At 47.3% G+C, this 11,565-nt stretch overlaps 1 protein-coding gene across 1 annotated transcript in view; it reads left to right on the top strand.

Moving 5' to 3' along the window:
• The first annotated feature begins 4,034 nt into the window (after nucleotides 1–4,034).
• The window catches only part of FREM2 (FRAS1 related extracellular matrix 2), a 158,926-nt gene continuing 151,395 nt past the window's right edge, over nucleotides 4,035–11,565 (top strand). The window contains exon 1 of the mRNA XM_068425504.1: nucleotides 4,035–9,183. Coding sequence (XP_068281605.1) covers nucleotides 4,035–9,183 — 5,149 coding nt within the window. The remainder of the gene's footprint in view (nucleotides 9,184–11,565) is intronic.

The following is an 11,565-nucleotide window of genomic DNA, read 5'->3' as shown; positions in this document are numbered from 1 at the left end:
GAACGACGAAAATTTTCTCTGTGCCGCAGTAGGCACTGTACACCTTGCTTTTACATGGCCTTCATAGTTGAGTTGTAACAGCAAAATTACTTACACCACCACTAAGTGTCCAAATGCTCCCATGAATCTCATTTGCTGTTTCCCTCCTCTCCCTCTGCGTTCCTAATTCCCTTGGCAAGATAAGATAGCTAATATACATTGGCAAGAGATGGCACATCTTTTTGTACTTGCAAGTTATGAAATACTCATGCTATCTATTTGGAAAATGTTAAAACCCCCTGACATTTTTATGTCATATTTAGTCTCCTACCCCAGTATTTAATCATCAAAATTATTTCATTTTTACTAATTTATTTGAAGAGCATCTCTGGAATTAATTCTATCTTTAAGTACAGAACTCTGATGAAAAGTAATGTAATAACAAAAATCAGGCTTCGGTACTGTTAAGATTATACTGTATCAACAGAGGGCAGTCTTTGATAACTATAAATTTATATGTAGGCTTGGTGAACAGTAAACTTTTGTTTGTCTTACATAGGAACTGTGAGTTGTCTAGGTTTCAATAAGGAATATGAAACTGTGATCCATCATCAAAAGCAGAAGCCAGATGCCCTCAGAAAGGGTTGCTTTTAAAATAAGAATAGATTTGCATTCATTTTTAAATAAACAAATGTCTTAAAATACAGATTTATTCTGCTGAACCTCACAGGCAATTTATTTCAGAAGAAATATTCATCACTAGATTTCCATGAGCACATTTTTTAAAATAATACTCTGTTAAATAAGCAGATCTTTGTCTTAAAGTTTTCTGTTTCTGTTTAGACTCAGAAATATAGTAGTGTAGCAGAGCTGTAAGCTTTCATGCAAGGGTATGTAGACTCTTTTTTTTCCCTGGGCACTTACCAGACACTTTATTCATCAAAAATTTATTTTAAAAGATCAATGGACTTGTTATTGGGACCGATTCTGATTTGTTACACTGACTTCAGAGACAATTGGTAAGAAAACGCTTTGGATTTACAGCTATGTCATTAGATCAGAATTTAGCCAAGATTAATTTTCTTCATGTACGATTTGAACACAAGCATTGGCACATGCCAGCGAGTCAGCAAACCAAGGAAAATCCTTTCAAAATTCTTATCAATGCTATAATTTGGAGCACTTTTTATTTCATGTTGTGCTGTGAAAAGAAAAAAAAAACACCATGTCTTGCACTTTGTACTTGGACTGTGGCACAAGAGCTCATTAACTTGTTTGGCAACTGCTAAAAATAAAGAGGACTTCTGCTGTTTGTACATGGAGATTTACTACTTGATGATGGAGGTAATAGAAATCAAAGAACCTGACCCTGTACCCACTGAAAATAAGAAATTTCTGTATCAGAGATGGATCAATCCCATCCCCTCACTACTTTTGAAATTTTTTTTTCAGTTAAGAAGCTAAATCTCTCAAAAATGTATTTGCTGGAATGCCCTTCTCTGCTTTCAACACAGGTATTTCAAAAGCTATCCCTTCATCTATCAGATTTCTCTATCTCTCTTTACCAATTGAAAAGAGATGTCCCAGATATGATCTCTTGATAAACATTACAACAAATATTGGACTGATTTTAACAGAGAAGAGACTGATCTGCTACAGAAGTGGTTCAAAACACATCATCATTAAAGCTAAAGTATTTTAAAGGTACATGTTTACCTGCTAACAGTCTAAGAATATTAAAAACTGAAAAAAAAAAAAAGTGGACTTTTCATTAGATACCTTAGGTTTTTCTTCTTCTGCTACAACAACAAATAAAAAAGCTAGGTGCTATTTGTAAGTGATTTATTACCCTTTTTCACTAAGTCTCTCTACACACACACATGCATATATGCACATACACACATGGTCTGCACGGCAAACTCTGCAAAAGGAAAAAGGAAAATCTTTCTCCCTTGAAGTGGATAAATGTGAACATTTATACTGAACATTGGTTCTGTAAAACTTCATTTTACTACAGCCTAAATTTGGAATCAAACTTAGATGGTCCACACTTCTTTAAGAAGACAAGCTATTCATGCCTATGAATGCAGACATGACTTCAAATCACCCTGATGCTACCTCAAATCTCTGTGCTGGGTCATTTGGTTTTGGTTTTCCTTTGTTTTGTTTTTTAATTTATTTGTTTGTTTTAAAACACAACCCAGGACTTGACACTGGACCATTATATCTGGGCAATTCTAATCACTCCATCCCAAATACTGTCATCTCTGACACGAAGAGATATTAACAGCATGTTTACGAAACTATGGGAGATCCTTGGTCCTGGAACTCAACTTTTTCTACGAATTATCTTCCTTTGAGGCTTAGAAATAAGACATTAACCGCTGAAATCCAGGGTGAATGAATCATAAGGGTTGGGAAATAGTAACAGTGTTGCTTAATTTACCAGCTGTCTAACTACTAAAATTACTACCTCCTGCAGCAGCATCAAAGTCCATAAATCAGTATAGACTTGTTCAACAAAATAGCTTTCTGCAGTTTTCCACAGTTATGTCAATAACAGAATACAAAAGTATCTCACAAATTACAATAACCCAGTGTTGTAAAACAGATGTCCCACTGATGTCCCCCTAACCCCAAACCAAGCTGAATTATTTATTGGGATGAATACTTATATGTAAACGTGGATGACTGTGCCAACACCTGAAATTCCAAATTCAAGCTTTCTAGACAGAAAACAAGATCACATGCCATAATGTTGCTCCACCACTGAAGGATGACTTCAAAGATTATTTTAAAAGAAGGCATCACAAATTTACACACAGTCATTTCCAAACAGCCTTGGGTCATCTTTGAATCCACCCCTCCTTAGTATATTTCGCTTTTCTATTGTTAGAAACCTTTTTTAAAACAGACTGTGGATCACATTTCATTAACAAGAAAGGATTTTAGCAGCTGTGAGGGAAGAGGAATAAACTCAGAGCCTGCCATTAGGAATTTTAAAAGGCAAATAACTCCTGCAAGCTCAGGCTTTTATTAAGGTGCTTTTAACTGCAGACACAAGGTGGCAGAAATACTGTGAAGCTTTTATTCACCCGCTGCTGTGACACCTCCGAGGAACGAAACTGGGTATTAACTGATGTGTTTTGCCCCGGAGGCGTGTATCGGTTTTCTCTCTGGCGCAGACAGGCGGTGCCGGCGGGCAGGTCTCCACACCCCCACCCGCACCCCGCCGCTCCGCCGGCGGCCCCGGGGCGCTTCTCCTCGCGTCCCCCTTTCCCTCAGGCACCTCTCTTTCCCCCCGTCCCCATTAACCCGGCTCAGCTCTCGGGCAACCCCGCTCCTGCCGCCGGCAGGAACCGGGAGGGGCGGCTGTTACCGCCGCCGCCCCGCGCTCACCTGTCGCCCCGTACCCTGAGGCGAAGGGAAACCCCGAGCCTTTAAAGCCTGGCTCCCTGGGGCAGAGTTAGACTTTAAAGCGAGGGAGGCGAGGAGCGGCGGTGCCTCCCGCGGCTGGCGGAGGTGCGGTGCTCCCCTGTGGGCAAGCAGCACCGCCCTCCCCCGGGCATGGGGGCTCTGGGCGGTCTGCGGCGCCTTTCCCGCGGTGGCTGCCAGCAAGGCGATCCGCGCCGGCAGCGTGACCCGTGCCCCCCGCCTCCCCCGTCCTGCCCGCTCCCTCACAACCAGGACTCGGCCCGCCGCTCCCCCGGCGCCTTCTCCTCAACAACCTGCTGAGGGGCCACGGGAAGGGGGGAGGAGACTGTCCCCCACCCTGTAGCTTGCAAGATGGGCAAACCACTCTCTCCAATCGCGCCAGACGGCCTCGCCCCCCGCGGGTGCCTATTGGCCGCTCGGCGGCGTGGGGCGGGGCTTCGCAGCTCGCGGGGTTCTCCTCCGGAGCGGGGCGCACTCCCCCCAGAACGCAGCGTGTGTGTGGGGTGAGCGCCTCCGGACGGGCCGCGAGTGAGGCCCTGCGGAGCGCAGACGCTGCTGCCGGGGCTCCCGGCGCTTCACTTCGCTTCGCTTCGCTTCGCTCCGCTCCGCCAGCAAGGACGATGCAGGTTCTCTCTGCCGCGCCGCGGCGGCCGCTGGCCGGCTTGCTGCTGCTGGCCGGCTGGGTCTGGGTGGGGGCGCCGGAGCCGCCGCCAGGCAGCGCCGAGGTCTCCTCGCCCTGGGCGCCGGAGGCGGCCCCCGTCGTGCTGGCCAACCGCGGGCTGCGGGTGCCCCTGGGCCGCTCCGCCTGGCTGGACCCCGCGCGGGACCTGGTGCTGCAGGTGCAGCCGGCGGACCGGTGCCACCTCACCGTGCTGGACGAGGACCCGCTGTGGCAGCGCCCCGGCCGCCTGAGCCCCCGGCGCTTCCCCTGCGACTTCGGGCCCCGCGAGGTGCAGTACTCCCACCTGGGCGGGCGCAGCCCCGCGCGGGACCGCGTCCGCCTGCAGCTGCGCTACGACTCGCCGAGCCGCGCCCTGGTGCTGCCCCTGGTGCTGGAGGTGGAGGTGCTCTTCACCCAGCTGGAGATCGTCACCCGCAACCTGCCCCTCACCGTCGAGCGCCTGCGGGGCACCAGCAACCCGCTGGACGCCCGCAGCCTGGAGTTCGCCTTCGAGCCGGGCCGGCAGCGCTGCCGGGTGGGCCTGCTGGCGCAGCTGGCCGGGCTGCCGCGGTACGGAGAGATCCTCAACTACCCCCCGGCGGCAGCACCAGTGGCCGCGGGTGGAGGGGCGGCGGAGGACGGCCCGGTGCCCGCCTCGATGTGGGACTGCGAGGAGTTCCTGCGCCTGGGGCTGCGCTACCGGCACACGGCAGCCGGCGGCTCCCCCAACCGTGACCTGGTGCCGCTGGTGGCAGAGCTGCGGGAGACGGCGGGCGGTGGGGCAGTGCTGAAGCGCGAGTACTTCCAGGTGCTGGTGCGGATCCGGGCCGGGACTGAGAATGTGGCCCCCAAACCCAGCTTCTTGGCCATGCTCATGATGGAGGTGGACCAGTTTGTTCTCACCGCCCTCACACCCGACATGCTTGCGGCCGAGGATGCTGAATCACCACCGGATCAGCTGCTCTTCAACATCACCTCACCCTTCGGCCCTGGCCAGGGGCACATGGTCAGCACAGATGACCGGAGCTTGCCTGTCTCCTCCTTCAGCCAGCGGGACGTGAGGGAGCTGCGCATCGCCTACCAGCCACCCACAGAGGACTCAGATCGGGAGCGGCTCTTTGAGCTCGAGCTGGAAGTGTTGGACCCTGAGGGTGCTGCGTCAGAGCCCTTTGCCTTTGTGATTGTGGTGAAGCCTATGAACACCCTGGCACCTGTGGTGACCCGCAACACCGGCCTCGTGCTCTATGAGGGGCAGTCACGGCCTCTCTCAGGCCCTGGTCCCAGCCCCAACCTGGTGATCAGTGATGAGGATGACCTCGAGCAGGTGCGGGTGAGTGTGGTGGCAGGGCTGAGGCATGGCCACCTTACTCTGCTGGAGGACACCCCAACACCTGCTGGCCCTTGTAAACACTTCACGGTGGCTGAGCTGGCAGCAGGCCGGGTCATTTACCAGCATGATGGCAGCGAGTCTCCACTCAGTGACAACCTGGTGCTGCGGCTGGAAGACGGTGGCTCTCGCCACCGTGTTGAGTTCCTTTTCCCCATTACCCTGGTGCCCACTGATGACCAGCCGCCCCTACTCAATGCTAACACAGGGCTGGCCATGGCTGAGGGTGAAACAGCGCCGATCACCACCCATGCTCTTAGCGCCACTGACATTGACTCGCAGGATGCCGTCCTGCTCTTCACGGTGGAGTCTGGCCCCACTGCTGGGCAGCTCCTCCTCCGTCAAGCACAGCCACCTCCTGGCTGGGAAGAGGAGGAAGAAGATGAGGGATTTTCTTGGAGGAGGGTGCCAGGTTTAGCGGACAGCTCCCTAATCTATGAAAAGCCAGTGAGAGAGTGGCTGCAGCAGGACATTGTTGAAGGGCGTCTCTATTACCACCACTTTGGGCCTCACAGCCCTGGCCCTGGGGTTGTGTTGGACCAGTTCATCTTTAGAGTCCAGGATGACAATGACCCACCCAACCGCTCTGGACCACAGACTTTTGTGATCCGGGTACATCCTGTAGACAGATTAGCCCCAGAGCTGCATAGTAGCAGCAGCCTGCACTTAATAGTTGCAGAACAGCAGGTGACCCCACTGCGGAGGAAGCACTTGTGTTACACAGATCAGGATTCAGGGGACCGTGAACTCCGCTACACAATAACCCAGCCCCCCACTGACACTGATACTAACCACCCTCCAGATGTATATGGAGCCCGCCTTGGATCTCTTGTGCTGACTGAGGATCACTCTGTGGAAGTTACCCACTTCACCCAAGCCCAGATCAATCACCACAAGATATCGTACCGTCCCCCACAAGAAGAACTGGGGGTGGCTCCTCATTTGATTCAGTTTCAGTATCAAGTGCAAGATGCAGCTGGCAATGCAGCTGAAGGGACTTTCACCATCTACCTGCAGCCTGTGGATAACCAGCCTCCTGAAATCACTAATACTGGCTTCACTTTGCCTGAGGGAGGCAGCCATATCCTTAGTCCAGCTGAGCTGGATGCCAGTGACACGGACACTGATCTTGCCCATCTCAGATTTATCCTGACCCAGGCTCCTCGGTATGGCCAGTTGCAACTTTCTGGGTACAGTTTGATTCCAGGAGGTGTCTTTGGCCTAGAGGATATTAAACAAGGGAGAGTGGTGTATGTACACAGTGGAGCTGAGACCAACAGTGACGCCTGCAGGCTTGATGTGAGTGATGGGGTTCATTTTGTGCCCATCACACTGAAAATGAACGTGCACCCAATTGATGATGAGGTTCCTATGCTACGGTTGCCCCCAGGCACTCTTGGTTCCTACCTGGATGTGCTGGAGAATGGTGCTGCTGAAATCACTGCTAATGTCATTCAGGGCACAGATGAAGATACAGATGACTTAATGTTGACCTTCACTGTAGAGGATCCTCCTCAGCATGGGAACATCTTGGTTCAAGGGGTGCCTGCAGAGAGATTTTCCCAGAGAGATCTGCTGGATGGTGCTGTGGTATATGCTCACACTGGTGGTGAAATAGGCCTTCTGCCCAAAGAAGATATATTCAACCTTACCTTGTCTGACCTGTCTGAGGAGTGGAGTGTCAGGGGCAATGTTGTTCAAGGAGTTTCAGTCTTGGTGACCATTCTTCCTGTTGACAGTCAAGCCCCAGAGATTTTTGTGGGGGAGCAATTCATGGTAATGGAAGGTGACAAACGGGTCATTACTCCTGCTCACCTCAGGGCTGAAGATGTGGATACTCCTAATGATGATATACTCTGCACCATTGTCGCTCAGCCCACATCTGGGTATGTAGAGAACATCTCTCCAGCCCCAGGATCTGAAAAATCCAGAGCAGGTGTAGCTATAAGTGCTTTTACCTTGAAAGACCTCCGTCAAGGGCATATTTTTTATGTCCAAAGTATACATAAGGGTGTAGAGCCTGTTGAAGACAGATTTGCTTTCCGCTGTTCTGATGGCATTAACTTCTCCCAAAGGCACTTTTTCCCCATTGTCATTATGCCGATCAATGATGAAGAGCCTGAAATCTTTATGCGAGAGTTTGTTGTGATGGAAGGCATGAGCCTGGTTATTGATACCCCTATCCTCAATGCAGCTGATGCGGACATCCCTGCTGATGAGTTAATGTTCACAATAACCAGGCTTCCCAGGCATGGCCACATTGTGAACCAGATGGTCAATGGAACTGTCCTAGTAGAGAGCTTCACCTTGGATCAGATAACAGAGAGCTCCAACATACTCTACGAACATGATGACTCTGAGACAAAGGAGGACAGTTTCGAGGTGAAACTCACGGATGGTAAACATACCATTAGGAAAACGGTACTTATTATGGTTATTCCTGTAGATGATGAGACACCCAGGATGGCCATCAATGATGGTTTGGAGATTGAAATAGGGGAAACTAGAACTATTCATAACAGAATCTTGAAGGCTACTGACCTAGATTCTGAAGACAAAACCTTGACATACATTATAAGATATGGGCCACGACAAGGCCTCTTGCAAAGAATAAAGCCTTCAGGTGGAGTTGAGAATATTACCCTGGGGATGAACTTCACCCAAGATGAAGTGGATAGAAACTTAATTCGATATATGCATTTTGGCCAAGAAGGAGTTCGTGATCTGATCAAGTTTGATGTGACAGATGGAGTAAATCCTCTCATTGACCGCTACTTTTACGTGACAATAGGTAGCATTGATATTGTCTTCCCAGATGTAATCAGCAAAGGAGTTTCTTTGAAGGAAGGAGGGAAGGTAACCCTTACGACTGATTTGCTTAGCACCAGTGACCTGAATAGTCCAGATGAGAACTTAGTTTTCACTATTACCAGAGCACCTGTTCGTGGTCATCTTGAATGCACAGATCAGCCTGGGGTACCCATCTCTACTTTTACTCAACTCCTATTAGCAGGCAATAAAGTCTATTACATTCACACTTCAGAAGATGAGGTGAAAATGGACAGCTTTGAGTTTGAGGTGACCGATGGCTATAACCCTGTATTTCGTACTTTCAGAATTTTTATCAGTGATGTGGACAATAAGAAACCTGTCATCACAATCCACAACTTGGTGGTGAGTGAAAACGAATACAAACTGATAACCCCATTTGAACTGACTGCAGAAGACAGAGATACACCTGATGCATTGCTAAAATTTATCCTCACTCAGATACCAGTTCATGGTCAGATCATGTTCAACAATTCCAAACCAGTCACCACCTTCACTAAACAAGATCTAAATGAAAATCTGATCAGCTACAAACATGATGGCACAGAATCAGTTGAGGATAGCTTCTCTTTCACTGTTACGGATGGCACACATACTGATTTCTATGTCTTCCCCAACACTGTGTTTGAAACAAGGAAGCCTCAGACTATGAAGATTCGAATAATGTCTGTGGACAACAGTGTACCTCAAATTGTAATCAATAAGGGTGCTCAGACTCTTCGTATTCTGGCCACAGGTCACGTCGGGTTTCTGATTACCAACAAGGTGCTCAAAGTGGAAGACAGGGATAGTTTACATGTTACTCTCAAGATCAGAATCACAGAGGGTCCACGCCATGGCTTCCTGATCCACCTGGGGAAAGGCAACCATAGCATTAGCCAGTTCACCCAAGGTATTACAATACTCCATACTTTGTTTAGACCACTGGGAACATTCTTGTTCATGCTAAACTCTATAATAATTGATGGGAGAACCTGTCTAACAGCGAGCTTATTTATAATGGCTTTATTATCTTTTAGTTTCTGTTTATTATTTATTACATCTGTAACAGCTTTAAACAGGAAAGGAGGTCTACTGGATAAACACTGAATAAAGAAGCATCTTCGCTTTGAAGAACTTACAGTCCAAATAACTGTGATTTAGACTTTCTATCAGTGATAGAAATTTGGATAACAGAATTGGGCTGCATGTGGCTCCAGATCTTTAGAGGCTGAGTCCCTTCTTTAAACAGTTTTATTTAGAAAATGCTATGGGAGTGGCCAAGTTATTATTAACTAATGGCTAGGGTATCAGTTGCTATACAGTCTGAGTGCACTTAACTGTAAAAGCAAATGATTTCCCAAACATGGGGAAATAATATATTATGAGTGCATTTGTTGCCTTAATTACACAAATCTTAACTACAAAGTGTTTGTGGTAAATTAAAAGGTAATATAAATGTTTTTAAATTATGTCAGTGGTACTTACTTTTTACATGGAACTAAAATACTGAGTGGTGTAAATAAGACAAAACCCACATGTACTGTATCTTCTGAAATAAAGCCTCAACACAAGGCTATGAAGTAACTTTAATTGAAAGGGGAGCATTAGCTATTCTCCGGAGAATTTTCCCTGTTATTTTGCAATGAGTTAATAGCTGCTTAATTAAAAATGAAATCAGGTTTCTTGGAGCCTATTGCAGCTGTGGAGTGAGCAGACAGCACAACCACATGGAGATTCAAAATTAAAGGGGCCCAGAGAGGCTGGGCTGTGTAGATGGTAAGGCTGGAGATGAATGCTTGTAGTTGTCTGTATTTAATTTCACAGAGCCTGTACTGGTATGTATCCTCCAACTCTTGGTTGTAGTGGTGTTCTTGTCAGATATACCAAAATCTTTCAAACAGGCCTGATGAACTTTTGAATGGTTGGAGTGCCCTAAATTTTGCAGTGTTATTGTGAAAAAGAGGATGAGGAGGGACCAAACCATGTCTAAGCTTTGGGAACTACCACATCTCCTGACATGTAAGGCTTCAGTAGTGAACTGCGAGTAGTATTAAGAGTATTGTTGTCAAAATAAGTGAGAAACAGAAGAGAATGTGAGTGAGCAAATAAACAGATTATCACTTTTTTAGTGGGTTTTCTCTTGCATTGGAGAATGTAGAATTACTGAGTGGGTTTTTCCTGAAAGCAGACCACTGCATAGCACAGTGATACCCTGTTTTTTCAAGGGGGAGGGCACTCAAGATAGGTACATATTCCATTCTCTTCATGCCATGCGGCCAGGTGCATTTGTCAGATGACCAATATGCGGTTCCTATCTGGCTTTCAGTTGGGAGTCCGACCAGATGGCCTGCTCACTGGTCTTCACACAGGCTTTCTTTATACTCTGGGACTGCCTGAACTGGATGAGAAGCATGCAACCCTTAAGAAAAATTGGTTTTAAAGCTAGTGAGGACCCCCAGACAGTGATATAACTTCACAGGTTCCCTGACAGTACTGGCACAAGCACTCTAATTTGTGTTGAGTTGAAGAGTGTTTTTAAGAAACACATATTTCTCAATAATTTTCTTCTTTGGCGTCTATAAGCAAGTACCTCCTGAGCATCTGTGTTATTTCTGTGGTATCTGTCTTCAAAACTTCCTAAATGCTTTTTATAATGGTTTATATTTTATGAAGTAAACACTTAAAAATGTCTTAACGAATGTAGGGCTAAGCACTTGAGGGAGAAGAGGTGTCTGGAAAGGCTGCGTGAAAGGCAGAAAGCATCAAGCTCACACAGGAGTAATGGATCTGCTGAGGAAAGAGAACTTGCTGGAAGTCACAGAATAAACTGGGAGTTTAAGTCATGGATCAAAGGGCACTGTCTTTCCCTTTCCTTTTTCCTCCAATGCCCTCTTGTCTGTTAGCTGCTTTGAGTATGGGAGACGTTGTCAGTGGCAGGGAGACAAAAATTCTTAGCTGAACCTAAAAGGCTACAGTTTCGAGAAGTAATGTGAAATGCTTAGGTCTTGTGTAGACCAAGCTGCATACACAAAGCTGTGTGTTGTTCCTCACTTTGTGTTCCACTACCATTAATGTGCAAAGCACTGTCAAATCCAGAGTAGTGAATTTATGCATATTTCATGCTTATGCTATACTGAGACAAATAATTGTCTAATGTTCAGGGCAGGAGTAAACAAGACCCTCTTTTGTCATGTTCTTAATGATCCTAATGTAAGTGCAGATTTTGCAACCAACCATGAACAATAGTTTTGACTTTGGGATGCTCCCATATGGACTGTTGGACCTGCTGTTA

This window comes from Nyctibius grandis, chromosome 2 (genome assembly GCF_013368605.1).
Source record: "Nyctibius grandis isolate bNycGra1 chromosome 2, bNycGra1.pri, whole genome shotgun sequence".
NCBI lineage: Eukaryota > Metazoa > Chordata > Aves > Nyctibiiformes > Nyctibiidae > Nyctibius > Nyctibius grandis.
This window is presented reverse-complemented; position numbering and strand designations above follow the sequence as displayed.